Here is a 26,933-nt window from a genome sequence, read left to right on the forward strand (position 1 = left end):
CCCTCTCACCCTCTGACATCATCAGAAATGAGATGAAGAGTTAATGCTTGGACACCGATGGGACGGGACCCCGCAGCTGCCCTGTCCCCCTGCGCCATCAGGCAGCCACAGCGACCGCCAGTCGGAACAAGAACCTACAGAAAGCCCACAAAATAAATATAAAAAACCCGACTATTTACAATATTAAATCCGTGAGAATTGAGAGAGAGAGAGAAAAAAATGTCTTTACCTGCCCCAAAAGCTTAAAAAGTAGGTTAGCATCCTGCCGCCTAGCACAACACTATCTTACATGGCACCTACACATAATATATATTCACATTTCATTTTAAAATTAGGTACTCTTACAAACAGACTTAGAAAACATTGGCTAGCGAGGTGGCCTGGCGGGCCAGGTGACACCACAATGGCCACCACGGTGCCCTCTGTGGCCATCCCACAGCTGCCAACGTGCCCTGAATCAAACGCCAGCTGCCCGCGGCCCGGTGGAAGTGCTCTCAAACCAGGGGGGGGTTGGGGGGGGGAGGAAGGGGGAGAACCGTGATTCCGCTAAGCCTAGGGGTGATCTTAATACAAACTCCTGAGAACATCTTAGAACAGATGGATTCATTTCACAACCACCAAGCGAAGGGATGGGCGGAACGGACGCTATGATACGCGGAGCAGGGAGCGGGGGTGGAGGAAAACTCCGAGAGTAGGATGAGAAGTCAGCCAACAAGGAAAGCTGAAGGGGTGGCGGTGGCAGCAGCAGCCGGCACTGCTGTGATCGGGGGGCACTGGGGGCACAGCACTAGGGCTGGAGGGAGGACATCGGGGAGTAAGCGGGGAACAGAGCAACGCAACACTGCCTGGAAGAGAGGGAGAAGAAAATCAAATCTGGGCACCGATGAAGAAATGGTGGCGATGCCACCCTGCCACTTGGCCACCTCACATGCAGATCCCTTCATTTGTCAGCAAATTAAAATGCCCCTCTGTTCTTTCCCAAAACACAGCACTCACAAGCACAAAGCACATGGTGAAAGCACGTCTCATCGGCTGCAAGATCCAGGAGCTACAACTGGTGTCAGCATGAGAACACGCACAGGAGATGAGGAGGAGATGGCACCTCTTGAGGGGCAGCACAGAGCTGGAGATGCCGCCCAGCAGGAAGCCGCCCTGGTTTTCTGGAGATGAGAGCATTCCTGGCCGACCTATGATGCAGAGAACTCGCATAGAGCACCTCTGTGCCCACCCTGACCTGGGCAGGGCCATGCCCAAGTGCTGGCTGCAGTCACTCGGCCACAGGTGGCAGCCGCACTCTACCCATCAAAGACAAAGCCCTTTCTGAAGACCAAAGCTGTCACTGTTAAATAAAACAGAAGAGCACTCTGCAGCCTTGCCAGGCACCCCATCACCTGGCCTGCTCTCAGCTTTCAGCCTGACAACTCATATTCCTCCCATGCCACGGGATGCCCAGCATCCCATCCGACACGTGCTAAGGCTGCAGCACAACTCTGGGGAGCAACATCTGGAGCTGCCATCCCAACATGGGGCAGCAAGGGACAGCCCCCAGAAGTCAAAGAGAAATTAAATGCAGAATGTGGGGAGGGGGTCCTGCATTTCTACCCCAGCCCAAGGGGAGGGAAAGGCAGGCGCAGGCGGAGAGAGGACCCGTGGGGAAGGTACAGAGCAGTCCTATGGCTGCCACCGGTGCCTCTCCTGAAATGCCTTTAAATCTTTCCTGATGGAATGTTTGACATCTTTAATACATGCAGTAAAAATTAAAATCATAGATAACTCCATATTAATCTGTACAGGGTCTGACAGGCTAGATTTAATCACTTTGTTGCTGCTCAAAGAGCTCACTTTCGCATGATTCAAAGGGGAGGGAAAGTTTTCAAACCAAAGCCTCACTGCTTCCTGCACCGGACGCTCACAAGGGGATTCCTGCACGCAGCAAGGTGCGTGTTTGTACAAAAGTGAATGCAAACTATAGGGAAGATCAGCTGCAGCCGTGCAAAGGGACAGGGGTAGGGGCAGAGCCACAGGGTGACATCCATGTGTGGGTACCTGGAGAGCCACCGGCAGCTGCAGGAGAACCGACACGTGTCCCATCCACCTTCGTCTCCCTCACCGATGGCAAAGGGGTTTGGGTTTGCTTGAAATGCCACTCACAGACAGACAGAAGGGCACTGAAGGGAAGGGAAATGCTGGCGTGCACCGAAAGGCTGCCGAAAGCTACTTCATGTGCACAAAGGTGGTTTTCTTTCTGCTACAGTACAAGTGCTTGTGCCTCAAGTATAAAACGCAAGCCTCCAAATCACACAGACGAGCTTCTTAATTTTATTTTTAAAGTGATAAATAAGGCACTGTACTTTTAACTAAAACTGCCTGGTTCTGAGTTCAAAAGCCCCAGGACCATCGGAACTGCAAACGCTTCCTTCGGAACAGCAGAGCCAGACAGGCTGACCTCTTCTCCGCCTCAGACACAGCTTCCGATGCCTAACATCACGTGCGTGATCCTGTAACTGCGGATTTTAAAGGCTTGCTACAGCTTATAAAAGCAGCTTTAGTTAATGCATGGTAAGGGTTACTACTATACAAGAGTTCTGTACATGGCTACCGCTGCGTTGCTACTTGGCATCCAGCCGCGAGCGCTTGCTGTGCGAGCAATCTCCCTTCGCCCGCAGCTTCCTCTTGCCCTGCGAACTGCTGCCTTCCTGCCCCCTCCTCACAGCCCTGGGCAGGGCCTTCCCCCCGCCCGCCTTCTTGTTGGCCATCTTCTGTGCCCGCGTCGAGGACTCGCCCAGCGGTCTGTGCCGCGCGGATGGGCCCAGCTCCTCGTGGCCGGGCGGCGGTGCGGCACGGCGGCTGGTGTTCTCCTTGCCCTTCCGCACCGGCAGCCGCACCTTCTCCGGCTGCCTTTTCGGGGCTCTCTTCTCTTTTGAAGACATCTTCTTGGCCAGCTTGCTGCTCCTCTCCACCTGCTTGCGGGTGGTGGGGGCCCTGGTACCTGCCTCTGAATGCTTTATTTTCCCAGCCTTCTTGGCCGGCACCTTGTCCTTCCCTGAGGAGCCAGCCCGCTCCTGCGTGGCCTCGCTCTCTTTGAGAGTCCTCTTCTTCCTGCTGAGCTGCTCAGCCCTGGGCGAGGGCTCCTCCTGGCCTTTACTCTTCCCCTTCCGCCCTTTCCCCGCTCCATCCACCGAGGGAGATTTAGTGGGGAAAGCATCCGCCTTGATCTGCAGGGCCAGCTTGGGGGACATGAGCGGGTTGATGCACAGGCTCTTGCGGCTGGCCTTGCCCTCGGGGCCCGGCTGCTCGCTGGGCACGTCGCCACGCCGCTCGGTGCGGGTGGCACGGTGCTGGGCCCGCAGCTTGCCCCTCAGCTGGGAGTACTTGCGCAGGATGCGGGTGCTGGCCTGGGTGGGCAGGCTGGGGGTGGGCTGTGCACCCCGCTCCTGGCTCAGCTCCTCGGAGCTGGCTTCAGGTGGAGGAGGCTGGCCGGCCACGTTGCCCTCTTCAGCCTCAGCTTTGTCGGCATTCTCGCGGATCTTGGCCCACAGCTTTTGGTTTTTCAGGTTGTTGCGGGCTGGTGTGGTCGCGGCGAATTTCTTCAGGTGTTTTTTCAAGCGCTCAGCCTGCAGTGAGCTGGGGTAGAGGCCAGAGGAGGAGTACTTCTGCATGGGCACCTTGATGGGGGGGATCTCCCCTGGGAGACGCGTGTTGAGTTTCTTCACAATCACCAGCGAGCGGGTCTCGGTGGTCTCCAGGAACCACTGGCAGATGTCGGACAGCTTGTAGGCCTTCATGAACAGCATCTGGACAGGAGACAGTTTCTGAACCTCCAGTGCCCCTCTGCTTTTCCGTGTCCTTTTCTTGCTTTTCCAGATCTCCTTCAGCTTGTCGGCTTTGTTCTTCACTTTGGGGGCTGGCTGCATCTCCTTCTCCAGCTGGATCCAGCCTTTCTGCACCTTCATGTACTGGGCGTTGAACTCAGCAATCAGCTCTTGGTTCTCCTCCTCAGCGCACCACTCCATGAACCTTGGCTTGCTGTCTTCTGCATCCATATCCTCCAGCGCCAGGGCATCATCATTCCCCGAACTGCACTCGTCCCTCACTTTAGGGACAGACTGCACAGACTCCTTCCCTGGCAAGCTCTTTTTTGCAGTATCAGCTGTTGCAGGTGTGTGTCTTAAGTTGTAAAACTGCAGGGTGACCTTTTTGTGCTTGGCAGCCTTTGCTGGGAGATGCTTGCTTCCTCCACCTCTGCTGGTGGGACACGGAGACTGGCTGCACACTGGCTCATAGTGCTCCAGCTTCCCTCTGTCTATGGCACTGTCAGAGCTCTCCTCCTTTGCACAAGCATCACCCAGCTTCACCTCTGCTTGCACACTGCCTGCAGGCGCACTGCTTTCTGCTGGGAGGAGGATGCTTTTCTTCTCAGCATCAGTCTGCACACACATGTCCAGCATCTCACCTGGTTGACTTTGGCCACCTGTAGCAGTGGGGTTGTCTTTATGGGAATTTTCTCCCTCGGATGCAGTTTCTTTTGCTAAGATGCTTTTATAGGTCTGCCTGGTGGTGACACCATTCTCCTCAGCAGTGCTTTCTGGAGCCTGCCCGGTGCTTAGCCCCTCGTTGTGTTGGAGCAGTGCACTATGGAAGCAGTCATTTGGGAAGTGTGCGGGTGTTGTCCCATCCAGGTTCCCTTCTTTCTTGAACCGCTTAGCACCAGGACTCTTGGAGGCTTTGATCTGAAGGCCAGGAAGGTGCACAGGGCTGGAAGAACCAGCGTCCTCAGTGCTGCCCTCAGTAGGTGGTTGAGATTGCTGGCTTCGGAGACGCCGGTCAGATGCCACAAGCGCTCTCCTTCCTTTCTTTCGCTTCTTCTCTAGGCTGTCTTTGGAAGAGATGGAGTCTTTCTCTGCTGTTTCCAAGCTATCGGGTTCAGGCAGTGTTTCCTCTTCAGCAGGCTCCTTTTCACCTGCCAGGCTGTTGTTCTGCTCTGCCTCGCCTTCCGAGTCCACAGGGAGAGCTATGCTGGCTGGTGCAGCCTCCTCTTGCTCAAGGGAGGTGTCACCTGGTACAACTGATAGTTCGACATCTGGCAAAGTATCAATGCTTTTGTTCACCTCCATGCTCTGCAAGGTGGCAGGGGGCTCTTGTGGACAATTCCTGCTGTCAGTGGCAGGGGGCTGCTCAGGAGTCTGCAGCTCTGGAGAGAGTGGAGAGGGTTCTGCGGGATGCACACCACAGGGCTCTGTGCTGCTGGCGCCTGGGAGCACTGCATGGTCCCTGGTGTCAGCCTCAGGTGCCGCATCCAAAGCAGGGCAGAGCTGCATGGGGGACCCTGGCTCTGGGCTGGCGGGGAGGTCTGGAGTAGTTTGCACACCCACATCTGGGGAACCTTTCTCCCCGACGGCTGCTTCAGAGGCGGGAAGGGCAGCACAGCCTGCAGCTGGCACAGCATCACTGTCCTTGGGGCTGCTATCCCCAGAGGGAGCCGCACCAACCTCCGGGGCAGCCAAGCCACCAGCCCCTTGGCTACAAGGGGAACCTGGGGGTGGAGAGCCAGCCGTGCTGTCCTCCGTCTGAGGGCTGGGCGGTGCCGAGAGTGAGAACAGGGGCACAGCTGCAGAGGCCTCCCGTGACCGCAGCACCCGCATGTCCCGCAGCTCCCGCTGCAGGGAGCCCAGCTCACCCCTGCCTTTCGTCTCTCTGCCGGCTGGCGTGGCTTTGGCCAGCAGCCGGAGCGAAACCCTTTTCTCCCCATCCCGTCCTGCCCCCGTGGAGCTGCCCCCCGAAAGCATCAGAGTCGGCTTTGTGCTTACGAGCGCCTGCGTCCGCTGCGCCACACTGCCGCCCCGCTCTTCTGCCCGCGAGCTTTTCACCAGCGTGCGGACAGTGGGCAGCTCACAGCACTCCCCATTGAAGAAATACCCCCGCGTGCTCTTCCGTGCTGTCCTGCGGGATGACACAGCACGCTGGCTCTCAAAGTGGCACTCAGTGATGGGCTGGCTGATGTAGACCACGTCGCACTGGTTGTCGTAGTCATTAATCCGCAGCCCCGAGGCCTTTTTGCTCTTACGGGAGGGCCGAAGGGAGGCTGTCTTGGCACGGGGGTGCCCAGCAGGGGCACGCTGGGAGGTTGGTGCGGTGCCGGCGGGCAGCCAGCCCTCTTTGGATTTGTCAAGTGGGCCCTTGTCGGCCGGGTGCAGGTGGCAGCCTACCTTGCCCTTGGCCACAGCGTGCAGGTGGTTGTCTTGCTTTGGTCTTGTGTCTTGTTCTTTCACATCGAGGTCCTGGTGCAAAGATGCTTTCGAGCCACACTGTAACGCATTCTCTTTGTCCGCACGGCGAGGAGAGCTGACTGCAAAGCCAGGGTCCCAGGGTTCCTCCGGCAGAGCCCTGAAAGAGCTCTTCTGGGAGCCCAGACAGCTGTCCAGGCCCTCCTCACTGCCGTTCACGTTGGCCACTTTGACAGAGATGTAGCCTTCCACTAGCGCCTTACCTGCTCCCTGCTCTTTGCTGTCCTCACACCTTCTGACGCCGGCATCTTGTTCGTGGCCAGCAGCTTGCCCCTCCAGGCTTTTTGTGGCATGGTGGAAATTCAACGAGGAAGAGTTCAACGTGCTGAGGTATCCTTGAGTGGAGCTGTCCTTTGGGCTGGCGGAGCGCAGCCGCGTGCTGGGGGGGTCAGGGAAGTCTCTCCTCAAAGCAGGGCTGGAGCTCTCTGCCCTGTCCACGGGCTTCAGCTCTGCAGGCTGGCCTGTGCTGTCAGTGCCTGGCTGTCCGGGCTCCGAGGAAGAAAGGGGCCTTGGGTCAGTACACATAGCACCCTTATCCTGGTTTTCAGTGCTTTGCTGGCTACAAGCAGAGCCACAAGTGGAGGTCTCCATGCTTTCGGATTCAGATGACTGCTGGCCTTCACAGTCCGGTTGTACTTCAGTGTATATGTCGTTTAGCACGCGGATGAACTGCTTCTGGTGGTGTGTACACAGTCTGACCATAAACTTTTCCAGTGGAGACTTGGGCTGATTGTTAGAGTCTATTGCTACTGCCTCTGCTGCATCCTCACTAGAGAGACAAAGAGAAAAGCAGTCAGTAACACGTCTTAGGAACAAAAGTTTATGCTGCAGACTGGAACACCCTTCTCCTCCCACTTGGACCCATCACTCACTGGACACCCTGGTGCCATGAGGCTGGCAGCCCCCAGCACAGGATATGGACTGCATTTTGTTTGTCACACACTGCTGGAGCATCATAACTGCACTTCTCAGAATCAGGTTTGTGATGCACACAGGCCCAACACTTCTGGGACACACCAGCGCGAGTTCACACATCTACACAAACACATTTTGGAGGGCTCCCAGCACGCAGGATATGCCTGCGGCCACACGCCCTTCCATGCTGCTGTGCCCTGCCATTTGGTAAATTCACTCTGCCCACCTGCAGTGCTCACCCAGGAAGGTGGGCACCATTGTCTACAGGATTGCAGCCACGAGCTACCTCTTAAACAAGGCGATTATCATTTCTCTGCTCAGCAGAAGCAATTAATTAGAATGCATCGGTGGGGAGGCTAAGGGATAATTACGCAGTGTTTGCACGAACTTGTCAGGAGCGTGGTGCCAAAACCATGCCTGCTCCCAGCAGCAGCACACACAGATCCTGCCCCATCCCCATCACTCCCGCAGTGGGGGCTCAGTACTGGCCCCATACAGGACCACACCAGCACAGCTGCAGAGGGAGGGCAGGCTGCTCCCTGCTCCCCTCCTGGCATGACTCACAGCTCCTGCACGGGGAAGTGCCACAAGTCATTCCTTCCAACTGCTGGGTGGCACTTGGAGGAAGTTTTTGGGGTGCTGGCTCTTAGGCTCTGCTCCCAAACTCAGCAAGTGGAAGCATCCCACAGGCTACTCTGGCCCTGTGAGTTCAGCCACTTCTCCCAGAAATGCTGCTCCAAGCATCCAATAGCCAACCCTGCGTGTCCCAGTGTGCCTAAATTCCAAGCTCCGTTTCTTAGACAATGTTTTCCCAACACCTCCTGGAATGGCTGAGCAGGTTACACTTGGCAAATGTGCCCCCAGCACCCCAGAGCACGCTGTGTGGCCACCACCAAGCCCGCTGCCTTCAGCTGAACACCCTCCAGCAGCCCCAGCCAGTTCTACCCAGGGTGAACAGAAATGAAAGCGCTCAGGTACAGCCTGGCTCTTTTCCAGAGCCCTGCATGGAAAGGTTGTCCCAGAGAGGATTCCTGCATGGCTCAGCTCCTCCCCTCGCCCTGCGGGTAACAATGGGGCGACACCTTTCTCCTACCACCAGGAAGGAAAGGAGGGCCCTGCACAGCCCCTTCCTTTGGGCAGAGGTCTCCCCTTACCTGCCCGGAAGCCCAGCTCTGCACAGTGGCAGCCATCTTCCTGCATTTATCACTGCAGCCTCTCCGCCCCCCCCCGCCACCTCACTGGGATTGGGATGCCACAGGACGGGGAAATGAAGGCCAAGCAGAACACTTCGTCCTTAACCTGGCTGCTTGTGGTGCCAAGGGAGAGCCTGCAGCAGTGGGTAGTGAGAGGGGAAGGCGGGCAGAGGGGCCAAGATCCCTCACTGGGGAGGGGGCTCCCGGTTGTCAGCAACATCCCTGCTCTGGGAGCACCCTCACCGGTCCTGCAGCAGACTGGGGCAGTGCTGGTCTTGTGGCTCTGCCCAGGCACATGGGCCCCAGAGAGCTGGGATGTGCCATGTCCTGCCCAGCACCATTGGCACCCAGGGCCTCGGGTGCATCTCCCCGTGCTCTCACCTCTTTTCCTCTGACGTCTGGCTGACACCACGGCTCTCACTGCTGCTCTATGCCCTACTGTGCTCCAAAGAGTTAATCCTACACATACACAGCTTGCTAAGCTGTAAATTTAAAAAACAGATATAGATCATTTTCCTGGTTGATAAAGGAGATAACTTCACTGAGACTCAATGTCCTTTGTCCTCAGAAGACACATCTCGCCTTCAATGCCACCATTCACCTGTGCCTATGGTCACATAACTGCAGGGTTCTCTGCTTTCACATCACCGAGACCCAAAGATGGACCACAATTCCTAATTCTGAACCCATCCGCCCCTACCTCAGCCTACCTCCAGATGGGCACCTCCTTATTCTGAGAATCAGAGGGCTGAGCATAGCCCTGCAGTGCCTGCCAGGGGGATGCATCGGACACCAATGGTCCCCTCTGTCCTGATGACAGAGGTGCAGCGGGATGGAAGAACCACAGAGGGTGGGGATTGGGAATGTGGCTTTGGGAGACAGAAGAGATAGGGCTCAGGGGACACACAGGGAGCCCTCTGCAGCCTCCCCCCAGCACAGCTCTCCCTGAGCTGGGCTGCCTATGAGGAACATGTCATCCTGCCCAACACCTGCAGAAGCCTCCAGCCCAGCCCCATGATCAGCTTGCTGGCAGCTCCTGGGGCACCCACCCTTTGTGCCTCCAGCTGAGTCACTCACCCACCCAGAGACCCCAGCCAGGCTGCCACCTCTCCCTGCCAGCAGAAGGCACCCTGCTGTCCCACCAACACCCTGCCACCCGATCCCCCGCTGCCCTCCCAGCTCTCCTCTCCCTCTCTTCCTTTCTGCCTGTCACAGAAGGTGTCAGAGGAATCAAGGGGCAGTAGCTGTCAGCGAGACACACAGAGCTGTTGCCACGCAACCATCGTGGTGTAGCAATTAACGCTGGGGAAAACGTGCTGTGCTCTGAAGCTATTTGCATAGCTGCGTGCTGCAATACATTTGTTTGCTTTGTGGCACTGGCGGTTTGCGGGGCTGAGAGCCAGCCCTCCCCGACTGCTGCTGGGGGGACACAGGGCTGCCAGCAAAGAGCATATGGCCATGGTGGTGGGGCTGGGGGCTTGCATTGTGGGGACACCCCCAGCACTGGTATGGGATTTACATGGGGGAAATGCCACGTGCTCTCTGGATTTCATCCCATGGTGCGCTGCTCACCCCACAGAGCCAGCTCGTGGTGTGCTCTCTCTCCCCTTTAAAGCTCTGCGGCCACCCAGCCTGTGACTCAGGAGCGTATGTTTGAAGGTAGAAGGGGAAGAAAGAGAGGGAGAAAGGAATGAGCTGTTTCACACTAACCTATCTGCAATGCTGGCCCCCAAAAACCTGCCAATTGCCAACGGCAACCTTCTGGTTTGCCCACCCCAAGTGCCTCACTGCTGAACACAAACCCTTTTTGGGTTTCTTTTTTTAGCCCGTGAACTGCAGCTGGATGGATTATAAGTTTACAGGTATGTTTTGTACCTCAGAGGCACAAGAAGCAGAGGCAGAACAAAAGTTCAAGGCTAAGTGCTTCTGTTCCTTTCAGATCACTCTAAGCACAAGGATTATAGTTCTGTAAAAGAAACAAAACATAGCTATAAACTTATAAAATCCAGTTCTGTGTTTTTAAGGGATGACCTCTCCCCTCCCTCTTCTGCAGCGCCAGCCTCGCACCACCCCAAACCAGCAGGGACTGGAAACATGGCACCTGATCATGATTGAGGAGAAGCCAAATCCTCCAGAGCTCCATGGCAGCACAGTGAGCCACTGCCACCACTCTGCCTCACGTTGGTCCCCTCCAGAGCCCTGCAGGCAGGGATGCAGCCATGGGCAGGGATGCTGCAGGCATTCCTCAGCTCGTCTTCCCAAGCCCCAGCTAAAGGCTGACATCGGGTGTACCGGTTTAAATGACGCTATTTCAATCCTCAGAAATCTGCCTGGCACCTCACACTCCCCACACAGATGAATGAGTCCCTTCACACCTCTGTGGGTGCTACAGGCATTCTCTCTTGCTGCACTGACAAAACGGGAAAACAGCACAAGAAGGGCTGAGGCTCCACACAACAGCCAAGAGAAAAGCAGTTTTCTTCTCTAGACTAAAAGCTGCAAAGCACAGCCCAAATGATGATGGAAATAGAGCTGCTGAGCTTTCAAGGCCCCTGAATTTACACCATCCTTGGTGATGCAGTGATGCACAGGGGGGTTTTACAGCTCGCACCCAGCTGAAAAGCAGGAAGCAAAAGTTATGGATGGGGTTAGCCTGGTTGTGTTGGCCTGGTTGGATTTTGTCAGCTGCATGCAGGTGGTACCAAATACCGACTGACTGACAATGTCCATCCATTACAGTCAGCCGTTTAACCCTTCAGAGTAGTGTCTCTATGGTTTTAAAGCATTTACACGCTTACAACAACCTTCTCCCCACCTGCTGCCAAATAAAAACCAAACACACCGAAACTGGTTTTACGTTAAACAAAACGCACAGCCTCAGGTAGGTGGGTTGATCACGGTGCATTCCTGCGTTCCTGCATTGCTTCCTCTCCCACAAAAATGATCTGACCGCATTCCGCAGCAGCTCAGCACCTCTGGTGGTACTCCCAATGCAATATTTAATGGCTAATTAAAAACCTTACCATTGAGCTATTGCTTTAAAACCAAGGGAAATTCATCACGTTGGAAACACTATTCTACACACCAGGTTTCAAAGACTTCCCAGAATTGTCCTTGTTAATTTTTCTAATTACTGGGGACTTCTGGGGGAGAAAAAAAAAAAGAGTGTTTCTCTCTATGGTGGCACTTGCAGAATATATATATACATGTTATATATACATATAATGTTTTCTGCCCCAGAGGGTGAGATAAAAGGAATGCAGCAGCTGGGTAGAGCCATCACTATAGCTCAAAACACTCAGCACAGCCAGAGCTTGGGATGCATCCATAGAGCAGAGGGTATCCTGGGTGCAATTAACAGATGTTGGGGGACACAGCCCCATTTCGGGTAGCCTGGAGAATCAGGTAATTGGGCCTGGGATAATCAAGGCCGTGCTGTTAATAAAAACAGTACCATAGCTCCTAATAGTGGGTCTCCCCATGGTGATACTACACTGCATCACGCAAAAATGCCTGGCGACTCCAGAACCAGCACTTTGCTTCGGGTCTGTATGATCTGCAAACTGTGTCCTGAGCAGCCAGCCCCACACCTGGCACACTGCTGAGGCTCGCTGCTTGGGAAATGGGCTAAGGCAGAAAACACAGATCTCAGCCCTGGGAGCCCAGGGGACGGGCTGCACAGAGCTGATGGGCTCTTTGGAAAGTGGGTTAATTCAGCTGCCGCTCAGCTACCATTAAGTGATGGAGATTAATTTCACAGTCAGATAACGATTAAGAAACCAAAACACCTGGCAAGGAATGTCTCCATGCGTTCCAATGGGGAGAGGTTTCCTCCGCACTGATGTGCCCCCCCAGCTGCAGTCTTCTGTCCTTCCCTTAAGCTCTGTGCATCCCTTACCTTATTTCCTTTATGCTACTCCTTGCCTTTACACACTATTACGCTTCCTTCCCCTATTCTCCTCTCAAGAAGTCACTTTGGTATCCCATCCCACAGTTTTCTCCATCATTTATGCCTCCATGCACCCCAACGGTAGAGGAAGATCAAACGAATGCAGATCTGGTCCAGCCATAGCCAGCATCCACCAAAACAGGTCCCATCTCCCCCCTGTCTCCCATATTGTCCAGCCACGTAGCAAACAGAGGCATGGCAGCACACCCTGCTCAGTAATGCTGTCACTGTTACAGATGTGACTGGCTGTTTTAGGGTTATTCATCATGCTTACAACATTCTTGATTTGGGCAGCTTACCCTTTGTAATTGGATGCTGCAGTTAAAACATACTTTATCTCTGCAGTTTTCCTCCCCGCAGCATAATGACAGGTATTGTTTGTTTCTCTCTGCCCGGGATGGAAACCATCAAATGCCTGTTTGCCAGATAGAGAGAAAATAAAACGAAAAATCTACCTATCAACAACGGATCCTTACAAAGGAGCAGATCCCTTGGAGAAACCCAAAGCAGTGCACCATCTCCACGCACAGTAAGAGCCAGGGGAAGGCAGAACCTGGCAGTGCCCCCACTGCTTGCCCCTCTTCTGCACCTAGCAGTAAGCTTGTTAAAGGCACTACAAAGCACATTTCCTTTACACTTAGGGCGATGTCATTTTTGTTGTTCTTTGCTGTGCACAGTCTATGCTCAACCAGATGTAAAGGCACTGACAGAGGATGTCAATGGGAACAGGCTGAAATGAAGGAGCAGCCAGCAGGTATGGCTGCCTAACATGCCTGTGGGTGTGTGCATAGCAGGGAAAAGCCAGCACAGGGCCTGAAACAAGAGCAACAGTCTACTGAGTTTGATGCACCAGCACAAGGTCACGGCTCCATAAAGCCAGCAGTGAGGTCACGGGGCTGTCACACATCCAACAAGAGAGAACACCTGGGTACAGAGTGAGCTGGCACAGCCTCCAGCACTCAAGCTCATGCCTGATGCTGAGAAACCAGAGGAAAGCTTGCATTTACATACAGAGTACACTTACTATGGAAGGTTCTTACACAAAACCATAGTCCTAAGGCATCTCCTTTATAGAGTCCCCTTTACAGTCAAATAACTTGTTTTAAGCCAGTACTAACATCTCAGATGCGGCCAGCTGCTTTTATGGGAATTTCTCATAAACACCACCTTGAGCACAGCACATCAGAAAACCCAGGAAAATCACACCACCTTCACTCAAAGGGCATGGAGACACCAAGCTGTGCCTGGCTTCCACACACTGTTAGCTACGAGATGTCTGCATGAGTAGAAAGACTGAATGTTACACTAAGCAAGTCAGGAACAGGACTGAATTCTGTGAGAGCCGCAGTTGTCCCAGCCCTGCAGGGGCACAGCACAGAGCAGTGCCGCACTGGGAGCTCCTCCGTTGGCTTTTCCCCCCACACACTCTGAGCAACTTCTAGCTCAGCTAGGAGAAAAGTGCGGCCAAAGGTTTGGTATTAAGAAGGGGAATCACAAAAGCCCCTTTCAAAGTCAAGAATGTCATACCAAGGCTCCAGTGAGCCTGAGCACCAGTGAGCTGGGCAGGAGGGATTTAGGACACGTGATGTTGGGACCTTGGTGCACGTCAGCAAAGAACAAAGCATGGCCAGTCTAACAGAACAGCATGCAGGGCACCTGCAGATGAGGAAGAGAGAGACTTCAGAACAGTTTTGTTGCTTTCTTTTTTTTTTTTGAATGTCACCTGTGGTTTCTGATCCTTCAAAGGCAACTTAGGAAAGTGAGGTGCAATGGCCGTGTGCTCCTCCTGGTATCAGCAGCGAGCTCTCAGATGTGGCTCTGCGTTTGGGAGGTGGGTGAGAAGGAACTCAAGAACTGATTTGGTTGTGAAATCAGTCCTACTTCTTCTGAGTTCCCCACTGGACAACTGAGGACGTGATGGATTATAAAGCACAGAGGCTGCATTGAAGGAACCAGAGCAGAGGAAACATCAGCACTCCCACACACAGCATTATTTGGGATCCTTCCAGCACCGTAACGTCTATTCCAGTCTCTTGAGAATTACTACATTAGGAAGATGGCCTTTTATTTTAATCTCTTTGTTATCTTCATTGTGTCAACTTGTGCATTCCCAGATTTGCTTCCACCACCGCAAACTCTGCCTTTGACATCACTTTTGTGCTGTCACCATACCTTCAGTTCTCACTTATCCCAGCACTGAGAGCACCAGGAGTTCATCGTGCTGTCCCATCCCTGAGCAGGTCCAAGAAACTCACATCTAGCTATAAGGGAACTTGGCAGACTCTTTCAGCTGCCTAACAGTTCTAATGTAGTTCTTTTCCACTTCTACAGCACAGTGTGGATGCTTCTTTCTGGCTCGGGGCACGGCGTTCTCTTAGTTACATGGAGCTGTATTACAGAACGCTCCAAGAGAAGAATTTGACACTTCGTTCCTTTCAGCTGAAGAACTTCAACTTGAAAGTGCCAGACCATCAGCAAGGCTTCCAGGAAAACACAAATAACAAAACTTTGTTTTTTCCAGTCATCGCAGGATGAAGTGTCGATTTAAAATGTTCTGGGAAAAGCTTGCAACATGCAATAGATCCGAAAGAATGGCAGATGGGAACACGGTTTGTCACTTTCAGAGGCTATTTTCATAGATCTGACAGATGTATTCAGACACACAGAAAAATATATGATAAACATTAGTTTACAGCACGGGGCTTGCAAGCTATTTACACAAAGACTCACTATTCCTGAAGCAGTGTAAAGCTCTGAGCAAACCAAGTATTCATTTAGGTGCTACTTGCCAAGCAAAGCGAAGCCAAGGACGGTACAAAGCTACCTTCCCATTTTGCTGGGGTTTTTTGTGTGTGTGTGTGTTGTTTTTTTTTTTAATACCAGGATTTGCATACAAGAAATACAATTGTTCGTAATGTAACAGCTACGAGTCTTAAAATGTAAAAAATAAAGCACTGAAATCACGTTAGTAAATGCAAACCCTTTGCTGAAGCCTACACTGCAACAGCACAAGATGAGAAAGCAAGCTCTCAGGAGAAAGCTGGGCTGCACAGGCTGCAGTGCTCTACAAGCCTTCCCAAAGCCAGGAGGTTCCTGTGTGCTACTCTCCACACCGCCCTCGGACTGAACACGAAGGTCAGCAGCAGTGCCTGAACCCACGTGGCTTCCATTACACAACACTTACTGTAACCTACTTTTTAGCATTCAGCATTTAGGTATCAATAATGCATGGCGTTAGAACTAGTTCAACCTGACGCAAAGCGTGGCTGGGGAAAGCAAGCCGTGCACGGCAGGCAGCAGTGCGGAGCGGCATCGCTGCTCCATGGCCCCTCAGACCAGGCAGGACAGCAGCACCGAGCTGCCCTGTTAGGGAGGCGGTGCTCCAAGGGCACGCTAACAAACCTGCAGAACCCCCTGCGCTCGGGAGACCACGAGTGAGCTGAAGGGAAGCGCAGCGGGCGAGGACTCCCAGGCAGGAATGACTGCTGTGGTTCCCACCTTGACTCACTGCTAAGTGCTCAGCAGACAAGGCTACTTTCTTTTTTCCTCTCTCTCGTGAGAGACCGTTCATTCTTCACCAAATAAATTATTTACTGTGAACGAAATTAAAGTGACCAGTCGGGAAGAGCAGATGAGAGCAGAGGAGCTGCACGCCAGCTTACATCAGCGCTCCCTGCCCGGCTGCCGGAGCAGCGCCATCACCAATCCTAATTAGGAGCACGAAACAACAGGAGCGTGGACTCCCAGCCTGGGCTTTACCTGCCATTTTCCCTTCCTCCCCTGGCTCTCTTTAGTTGCATCACTTGCATTTCACCACCTCGGGTTGGCAGTGCGGGCGCTCAGAAAGCACGCTAGGAACAACAGAATTGGAACCCCTGAAAGTTTTTCACAACAAAATTTATTAGAAGAATAGTGGTTTTGAAAAGTCTAGCATCCAGTGAAAACTACCATACACAACGTTACAGCTGGGAATGTGTTTCCAAAATGACATGGTCAAATAATACAATGGAGCCATTAAATCTTACACATGCACAACAAGAGAATTAGCGCTTTGACATACAATGCAAAAAAATAAATGGACCACGTGAAATAAAAATTTAAAAGTACTTATCACATACATTAAGACACAGCTTATTTAGTCCAGTCAAAAAATCAGAACTGCATTAAAAAAATTAACGTAGTGCAATCAAACCAAAAACCTTAATTTGTGATCATAAGTGCTCTACTACATAAAACATTGATCATAGCAAGGAACAAAAAAATTCAAATCACACAGTACAAAAAAAATCTGTAAATAAATATAAACTACAGTACAAGAGAAATATTAAATTATACAATTCCGTCAAACTGTAAACAGTATATTGAAATGAGGTCCATAAGAGTAAAGGGGGGGGTTCCTGTTTTTTTCTTTTTTCCCATGACACTTGAACTTCTAGAGGTCAGAGAGAAATGCCATTTTCCATACTCTGCAGAGACTATGGGTTACATAAATAGAAAGAGAAGACTTTTGGGGCGTAAAGCGTCGAACAACAAAGCAGAGGCGGCGCCGAGCGGCCGAGAGCCAGAGCAGAGCAGCACACGGCTGCCGAGGCCGCGGCTCCCCGCGCTGCTGGGGATCGCCCCTGCCCATCGCCCGACTGCTTTACGCGCTCGTCACACGAACACCAAACTTTGGCAGAACAATTACTCATAAACTCAAAGCACTCCCGGCCCATTGGTTTCCATCACAGTGGCCAGTGCACAGAATTCTCTAAGGACATTGCATAACTAGAGTGTAGAGGTCAGACAGCCAAGGACCCGTGCTTGAGGTTAGAAGTAGTTATGGTGAGAGAGAAGCAAGAGCCACGTTAAGGAGCCGCCCCGCAGGGCACGGAGGCGGCCGGGAATGTATTTCTTTTTTAGCTGCGCTGGCTAGTAGTGGCATTTTAAAATATATAAGTTTAAGATAACATATATACTATATATGTATATAATATAATACATATTATATAATATACATAGGAATTTCTTACAATACATACCAGGAACCCCCACGCGATCTGCTCAGTAGTAATAACTGAATATACAGAATGCCACTATAAGTGTCTGAGGCACTGTGTGCTGGAGAGTAAATATGCAGCTTTAAAATCCGTTTGGCTGAGTTATACCTGGATACCTGAACTGAGTTTTAAGTTGACATTCATCAAGGATGTGCTATCAGCACGTCAAAAGAAAAGCAAAACAAAATACAAGTCACTGCTAGGTTTAAGAAGAGAGTACAAGTACCTGAATTGAGTGAGGATAGTGTGTAAACTGTCCCTGAGGGTTTTTAAACAGTGTGTGTACAAGTTGGATTCCTAAGAACATTAGTTTCACTTACATTGCGGACTGATAAAATACCAATGTCTGACAATTTAACAAGTGGAGGTTAGAAAGAGTTATGAGCAAACACTCAAAACATATTTTATACATTTTAAAGCAGCAGTAAGCTGCTGTAAGCATAGATCCCATCAGTACAAGCAACACGTGGGACTCAGATAAAGGTTTCTATTTGCAAAAAGCCCATCATATATCAATAAGTAAAGAATATTCACCTGCTAAATTAGAATGCACCTAGTTACAGACTAGCAATTCAAGATTATTTTTTTTAATCAAATACTTTGCTCTACTTTGCTATTACATACTAAAATTCCTTAAGCTCACTAATGCTGGTATTCTAATCTATTTTTTTTTAACGTTCCCCCTTCATTTAAGAAATATACCATTCCACAACTTAAACATTAAGATTCATTTTCAGTCCTCAGATGTAAAAAGCATGTCAATGAGTTTATATTAAAAATTTACACGGTAAAAAGGCTTGAATTTCAGCCAGAGATTCTAAATACTACTCATTCCCTGAAGGCATAAGGGAGAAAGAATCCCTACCCATTTTTCTTGTGATATACTTTTCAAACTGAACATTAAACAATGGTCCAAAATGATTCCTCGGTTTGGAAAACTTCCCTTTCCCTACCCATCACCCCAGATTCCAAATATCAAGCCCTGGAACGGCCCATTGAAATGATCGGTTACGAACATCAGGCACGCATGCATCCCCTGCCTGAACTTCTGAACATCTCCTCCTGTTCCTTAAAAGACAGACTTGTATCCCAAGAGAACTTTGTGATCTGACCTGAAAAGCTGTTAACGATCCTAGATTGTACGTTTAAGATTTCTCATAACCTGAAGACCAGATGTAATTAAGACTCTGGCATTGTAACAGAAAAAGTGCTGCAGTCACTTATCCCTTTTCTGGTTCTTTTGAACAGGTCAGACAAGCGCTTCTTACAGTGACAGCAACGTTTACGTAATTTCACGCAGGAGTAAAAAATATCATCTGCAAAAATATTTGAGAAACGTAGCACCAAGTAGTTGATAACTGTGTTAGTCACTGCAGTAGATCTTCGTTCCTCTGAGTAGGAACACGCACTGAGGCCGTGTTAGGAAATGACTACAGAAATTACCTGGACATGAACCTTCCCCGCTCCAGTCAGAACGAAGTCTGTCCCCTAATCCCTGATCCATCAGGTACAATCAGCTTTTTGAGCACTTCCAGGTTACACTCACCAATGAAGTAGAGACCAACACAGGGGCGGGGGTGAGGGAATGCTTGTTTCTGAAGGTGAATGAAATATCCCGGGGCAGGCTGAAGAAAAACCAGCCTTCCAGCACCTAGCCCAGGGAAACTTTGCAGCTGGGTAAGAGACCCTTGTCAGGATTGGGTACAGCTCCCTAATACTAAGATTTCCACGACAATACCTGAATGCAGGGCAAAATCTGACAGGATGTGAAACTGCTGCTGTCCTATCGCTATAGAGACTTGGCCCGGTCAAACCAAGACCAGGAGAGAGATGGATGCTGCAACACTGTAGCTACTTGCAGGTTTTATCTCGTATATGTGGAGTGCATCTACGGATCATTCTGAGTCTACAATCTCTCTCTGCTTAGTGATCATCACGGCACATCATGTTTATATACCGAATAATTAGAAATGAGTAACGGTGGTGATTATTACGTTTGCTACATCTAACAGAACTAGCAGTGCAGGTTTTCAAGTTTCTGAAGGTTCTAATCACTGAGTTTTCCACATAACTTAAGATCAAGCGGAAACCTTGATAGTACCAAAATTGCTCTTAAAACATGTTCTTTTAGGTATAGATTTTAAAAGCAATATTAGCCAACATTACCTACTGGTGCCGAGCGATATTGACATAGACTGAGGCCACATTTTGTTTCTGAAACGTTTGTGGGAAAAACCTAGAAGTTTCTGATCCTCCTGAGAATGAGAGAAACAGCCTTCCCATCCTACCTCTAACGTTTGGCAGAGAACTGAAGATATTTAAAATATTGTGATAGAGTTTCCAGTACAGATCAATAAATTCGCCTTCGTAAGAGTTGGGACTGCAAGAGGTGCATGCATTCTTACACTGAAGAGTTAAAAGTTTGTCTTTGCTGAAGAAAAGCTCTTTACATTACAAGATGTTGCCGCGCTGTTTTTGAGAAACGAGGGAACAGCGCAGTGTTCCCTTCACTGCTTGGGCACCGTGTTCTCCTGCTAAGACTCAAGGACATCTTAAGAGCATTAATCCAAAGTAAACTGAAAAGAAACACGATAATTCCAGTTTTGCCTGTATAACACTCATTGCAGATGATATAAAAAGCAATTCAATCAGAACTAAAAAGTTGTTCCAACCTATACAAAGCTTACTCAGCCCTACAGCCTCTGAATCACGTTGCCGGTTCCTGTGAATTTCTGGGGGAAGGCAATGTACCCTTGGGTCCTCAGAAAGAAATACTCAGACTCCAATATTGGCCTGCCACAAGACAAAGCACAGAGCGTTCCTTGACTGTTCCCAACCGGTCTAAACACAGCTGCAGCTGCCTCTCATGTTCGGGAATATCCTTGAGCACCAGAAAGCTCCACAAAAAGGATGGTACAAGAACTGCTTGAATGTGTTCCCTTCTAGAGGCACCACCTCATCTGTACACCTGCATTCGTTAACAGCGTTCATTTCAGTGAGAATTCAGAGCTCAATCTCGGGTCAAGCAATAAGGTTGGTCATACAAGTGTCAGATTAGGAGATCTGCAAAGAGGAGAAAGCAAAGGCGTACATGCACCGCTCGTGTAGCTACCTCTCCTTATTTATCTCCACTTTGCAGGAAGAAATGAGAAATTCTCAAGGAAACCATCTTGAGCCTTTAAAAAAACATTAGCAAATGACTGGGGAAAAACAAAAAGCCTTCTGATGGAAATAAAAAAGCAAGTCCAGATACACGTCCCTACAATACCCAACTGGAAACGTTCAACTCTATGGCTGTACTCAAGCATTACAGCCACCATAATGCCTACAACACTGTGGAATGAGGATCCAGCTGGCTGAAAGTGAGGTAATAGTTTGTAATAGGTCAGAGTTCTAAAAAAGCACTTTTACATCTTACAAGTCCAAATAAAATTAAAAAAAAAAAAAAAAAAGACATTTCATACATGTTGGGCTTTCTCACCAGAACTGTACGATAATTAACTCCACACCAGGACCCCTACCACACTAAGCCTTACTCATCTTCAATTATATGCTGCAGCAAAGATTTACCAAGCGACACCTAAACTTCAGTACAATATGAAACTTGAGTCTTAAAACTTTATACACACAAAATATAAAATTACTTTTCTAGGACGGGGGTAGGGGAGAGGGATTCTCCTTCATGATACTTGGACTGAAAAACTAGTTTTCAGAGACTGCCACAAATATTATTCACAGTTTCCCGCTGTCAGGCTTCTTCAGCTACAGCAACGCAGTACACGACAATACTGTTAAGTCCAATCACTACCCCGGCTGGACGATCTCGGGAGTAAGAGAAAACCAGTGACACAAAGCACCCGAAAGGCCTCCTCCTAACGACGCCTCCGCTCCTGCAGGGCTGCGGCTTGTCTACGTTACACCAACGCGATCCCAAAGGGCGGCAGGAGGAAGATTCTGAACCTTAGCTCCTGCCCAAGCGATCCAAGTAACATAAGCATCCACTTAGCAGAAATAACATGAGAAACGAGGCTTTTGCTACAAAGACAGCAGTGAACCACACCTTCCCACACCAAAATATGGTCAACCGGGGATTTTGGCCATGCAAACTGCTGGTCAGCAGAAAATCAAGCATGCTCATGGACAAACATTAATCCCAATCATATATTTAAAATGATCCCATTTACCACTAGTTAGCTACACTGAAAGCGCCCGTAAAAAATCCGTAGTGAAAAAGGAAAGGAAATATTCGTGATCACTGCAGCACTCGGAGTGATCCCAGTCTCACGTGATGAATCACCTCGGAGAAAATACATCGGGTGGGACTTTGAAACAAAACGTTAACGTTAAAAGGTGCACCTGAATATTACAGACTAAATTTACAAAACCTACCATAAGGTAAAATATATATCTTTTGAATATTCAGCAGCTTTTTTTTAAATTTGTTTTTATTTTTTTGAGAGGCTCATGAAATTTTAAAAAGGGACCACTAACTAATCTCAACCATGCTTCACAAAACAATAATGGCTATTTTATATTGCAGTTACCGACGTAATGCAATTAGTGCTTAAAAAATAATCTACACTTCTTTCTTTTTTTTTTTTCCTTTTTCAGCAGAGACCTTTGGAGGAAATACGGTTGTTCAAAAAGCTTCTCGAAAAAGAAAGGTTACCTGAATATCAAGTTATCACAGATCAAGTGTTGTGTTTAAAAGCTTTGCAGACGTGAGTACTACAATCTTCAGGTCTCAGGACATTTAAACTGAGAAAGTTACGCGTTTGGTTTGTTTTTCTGTTTTTTAATATCCACTTTCTAACCAAAGCAAATAAAGAGTACTCGACTTCTCACTATCTATTTACAACTCTTAGCCTACAGTCTGAAATGACAAGACAAATTCTCTTTTAAAACTGCAGCATTAAAGGGTAGGCACACCATTCTTCTGCTGCACGATTGTCACCCACTTCAACATACACATACAAAATATTTAGGTTAGTAAGATGAGCACTCCACGTACACTACAGTGACAAGTTTTTATAAAACTCAACTCATGTTGCTTAAATAAAGACAACTGCAAAAGGTTAAACCTCTCTGAACAGTAAAACTGCGTTACTTCTTTTTCTTTTAAGCTTGCAGCAAACCTCCTAGAGCAGATGAAACCACGAGTGTAACCGCACCGTACTGCGATCCTCAGCTACACCGGAACGTGCTGCAGAGCTCTCGTACTGCCACTGAGCTCAAGCTCAGCTCAAAGCTGAAACGCCACGCTACAACTAGAGAGCTACGGGGAACCAAGGTTTTGAGTCCTACAACGTAGTAAGTAAACAAAAACAAAGGATAGCTGGGGCCAAACGCCCAGCCCGCTTCAAGAACGAGCAGTGCATATTCAGAACGACAGCAATGGTGTGCCTAACCTTTGAAAATCCGAAGTTGCTGGGGAGGGGGAGAGGCTAACAGAAACAACTGTTCCCGAGGTCATCCAGCACCCCTAGCACTACCTAAGGCCATCCTCCCATGAACTTTTAGAAACCATTTTCTATCACTGACGTCACTTAATGCTCTCACACAAAAACTCCGATGCTTCTTTTGGTTGTGCAAGTGGGGAAAACAAGCGGTAATTCTATCTACCTTTTGCACAGATTAAGACCAAATTGTTTCTACCTGAAGAACCAGCGATTCTGATTTGGTCACGTTGTGGAAAGTCCAGTAAGCTCCACCTGGTTACTGACCACTCCCGCAGAAAGTATCAAAGAGAAAAGTTCTGTACAAAACTCATCCTGGATCTCCTCGTAACGATAAAGGTATCGTTAAGATTGGAAAACAAACAAACAAAAACAGGATCTGTGGTTTAAGGAGTGCTTCTACGGTGTCCAAATGCTTATTCCAGCATGTGCTGAACCACTATCAAAATAGGCTAAATAAAAACAACACAAAAAAAGCAGGACTTAGATTATTTCCTGCTACTGGCAACTGTAATATTTAAAAAGGAAACACCCATTCATTGAGTGTTCGACCCTGACAGTATTACAGCTAGATATGATACAGAACCTGAACCAGGTCAGGCTACCAGTGTTTTACTTCTTCCCTGAACATTAACAAGCTCCTTCACTAATGTGGATATTTGGGCAGACTACTGAGGTTGTAACGTTTGAGATCACTGTTTAGTGGGCTTTTTTTTTTTTCTTCTTTCTTTTTGCACAAGATCACAGTAGTTTGTTACATATATCCCCCCCTCCCCCATCCCCAGATTAGAGTCATTTAAACTAGTTGTTGGAACCACGTAGTTTAGTAAACTCAGAATCAAGTCTGTAAAAAGCATGAAGGTCACAGAGAACCTTAATTCTGTTATAATGAGGCATACCCTAATACATCATTTAGTGTACCCTGACTGCTCCTGACCATGAGAAGCTTGTCTTCCGTGAGATAAGGCTACATCCTCAAGCAGGTGAGTCAAATATCACCCTTCAAAAATATCTAACAAAATTACAGCGAAGGTAGTGTTACAAATAATTCACTGACATATTCTGAAGGTAGTGTTTGTAAGTTTTCCCTCCCCTCCCCTCCGGGTGAGCACTAAGCAGACAGCAAATGGTTAGCATGCTGAATTTAGAAAGAAAATAGCAGAGAGCCTAATTAGACCCAATTGATTAGCCACCAAAAAAGCAAATCTCCGAGTTCAAGAGAGGTGCCTTTCCTACATAATTTGATTTAGCTTAAATCTTTAAGTCAACTGGATCGAAGAAAAGGAAGGGGAAAAAGAATTTCTGAAACATTTTTTGAAGAACGACAGTCTGATTCTCATTCAAAAACCCTGGTTTTAAGAGGCTACCAGTTTAACAAAGTGGACTCGTTTCTATAAAGACCGATGTGAAAAACATCCAACAGCGGGAGTTGAGGTGGGCTGTACAGGCAAGATGTCCACTTCCACAGACCTGCGATCTTTATGAGGTAACTCAACTCTCTATTACAGAGAAACATGCAAAAGGCAAATGGAAAAAATAAAGAAAAGAAAGTCAAAAAGGGAAAGTGGGCAGGTGAAGGAGGGAATCTGCTCCGTATCAGGCTAGAAAAAAATTTACAAGTGTGACATTCAGAGCACGCCTTTCACTTGTGTCCACACAAGTCTATGCTGAACTGCAAGGAAAAGAGCATTGCAGTAAATGGGAGAATGAGGTGTGCTCAATGGTGGTTGAACTATGCAGTAGTGCTCACCCAGTTTGCAAAGTAATTGGCACTCTACAACATCCCTACTCATCTTTCAATTCATTTGCACTTTGTGCTGCTTCTCCCTGGGGATCTAATTCAATCTTTACTGAAACATCCTGCCCCTCCGACCTCATTAATTTCATTTTTTTCTTTGGAGGGTTTTTCAAAGTGCCCAGCCTCTCTTTAACTTTGTACTCCAGTGTACTGTGGGGGATCCCATAAATACTCTGAGCTTTGGAAACACTCATTTTCCCGCTCATCACCACGGAGATTGCTTCCTCCAGGATCTCGCTGTTGTACTGTCTGTATCTCCCTCTTTTCTTCCTAGGTTGCTTGGAGCCAGGATCTCCCTCTTGATCTGAGGTGGGATATGGCTGTCCAGAGGTAGACTGCTCAGCATCTGAGCCCCAGGAATCTGGTCCAGCATCCAGCAAACTTCTCCTGTTTTGTTTTGGAAGGATAGCCCTTAACTTTTTGCTAAGCGCGCTCTCCGTTTGTGAACCCATTACCAAAGAGCTATAGCTGAACTGGTCACCAGAGCGGGACTCCCAAGAAAGGTCCATGCCTCGAACTTGTGGTATCTTTAAATCCACAGGAGACGAATGGCTCACGTCCTTTTTCCCATCCTGTTTAGTTTGAAGTGCCATTTTTTGAAAGGCAGAGTTTTCTGTAAGAAAAGGAAGGTCACTGATGTTGCTGAGTGCACCATTTCCCCTGAATTTCATGCGGCTGAAATTGAATTCGTAGTGTGGTTTTGCCCAAGAAGCCTCCCTGGATAATATTAAGTGCTGTCCATGATTCTGTAGTCCAGATGGCCCATGGCTGGCAGCTGTAGAAAACTGGTTTCTGCTCAGCAGTTCTTCACTAATCTGGAGTGATCGAGCCAGCGGTACTTTAAGAGATGTAGAGTGGCCATAACCTTCCCTGGTTCCATCCTGCAAGCTTCTTGGAGGTACCCCATCACCACTCTGTAGTCCCTCTGGATGGTGCTGGCTGGGTCTCCCAGGTCGCCTAATTGGATGGAAGGAAACTGATGTGAGCAGGACTTGCACAGGTAGGGAGGGATGGGTGAGGGGGCCACTCCTTTATTAGAAGGCCTTGCTTGGGTAACATCACTTTTTGCGTTATTTATTTTTCTCTAAATTTTGTTTTTTTTTTTATTTTAATTTGTTAATTTTATTTTATTTTTTTATTAAGTCTCAGCATCAGTCAGTTTTAAAACTTGTTCACAAAAAAAGAGAAGCTTTTTGGGCAAAGAAAAATGAAACCTGTTGGCTGGTCTCTGGTTGGGTTCACAAATTCTCGGAGTAGAAAAGACTTCGCGCAAGCGTCTGAAAATAGCACCTTAATTACAAAGTAGGAGTCAATCGCCATAGATCTATACAGAACTGTGTTACTGGTGTGACGTTACCACTAAACAAGTACAGTAATAAAAGAGTAAGCCAGAAATGCAACATATTCAACATGCAAATATGACTGCCACCTGCAGTATCTACGAGTAGGAGGAAACCTTGGGTGATGTTTGCTTACATCACGTTGAAGAAATGCTGCTCAGAATAAAGAAATGCTTAGCACCAAACATGAAAGCCGGGATACTGCAGATCACAAGGTAGAACACTAGACTTACCAAGTTGCCCTTTTAACAACTAATTGCATATATGCATGGGCCTGAATCTCATTTGACACATAGCTTAATGTGGCTAAAAAAAAACCACAAAAACTATCCCAAATTCAGACTATATGCTTTAGTCCAGAGCAAAGGTTAATAGCAGGAAAAAAAAAAAAAAAGCATGTACTTTTACCATTTTCCTTCTGTCACAAGTGTTTTCAATGACAAGAAGCACTACCACTGCTTGCTCAACCTCTTCGTAGTAACTAAGTCCCATCAGCCAGAAATTAATTTCACAATCCACCTCCAACTCTTCCCAAGTTTGATATACCCATTAAGAGAGGCTACAAGTGTTGTAACGCTACGGGAGACTTTGCTGGTGCAAAGCCCTCTAGATAGATCTCTGTTATTTAACTACAGGATGAACGCTACTGAAAAGCTACATCGTTGTTTTTAACATCACATTAAGATCAGAAAAAAATAAATCTTTAGAGCAAAGGCATCCACTGAAAGGACCTGGCATGTAACACACACAGTGTTTAACATATATGCTGCTAGCTTCTCACCAGGATGCGATAGGTCATAGCTGAAGTGAGTAACAGGAGTCAGCATGAATTCAGAACAAAATCCAGACAAGTAAGTTTGCTATTCCAGAGAACTTACTGCATATCCTCCATCCCTCCTACAGCACGTATTAAAGCATCATAATGCACACTTGTATTTTTTACACCTAAAGGTCATACT

General features: G+C 48.6%; 1 protein-coding gene across 7 annotated transcripts in view; it reads right to left on the reverse strand.

Annotated features, from left to right (window-relative positions):
- Positions 1-3: 3 nt before the first annotated feature.
- The window catches only part of LCOR (ligand dependent nuclear receptor corepressor), a 71,278-nt gene continuing 44,348 nt past the window's right edge, over positions 4-26,933 (reverse strand). For 6 of the 7 annotated variants that reach the window (XM_048944463.1, XM_048944464.1, XM_048944462.1 and 3 more), the window contains one exon: positions 4-7,053. In XM_048944463.1, the coding sequence (XP_048800420.1) occupies positions 2,610-7,053 (4,444 nt within the window). In that variant the 3' untranslated portion in view covers positions 4-2,609. Of the gene's footprint in view, positions 7,054-16,222; positions 25,592-26,933 lie in introns of those variants that run through there. The other variant, XM_048944468.1, reaches the window with a different exon arrangement.

Source organism: Lagopus muta, chromosome 5 (assembly GCF_023343835.1).
Source record: "Lagopus muta isolate bLagMut1 chromosome 5, bLagMut1 primary, whole genome shotgun sequence".
NCBI classification, from domain to species: domain Eukaryota; kingdom Metazoa; phylum Chordata; class Aves; order Galliformes; family Phasianidae; genus Lagopus; species Lagopus muta.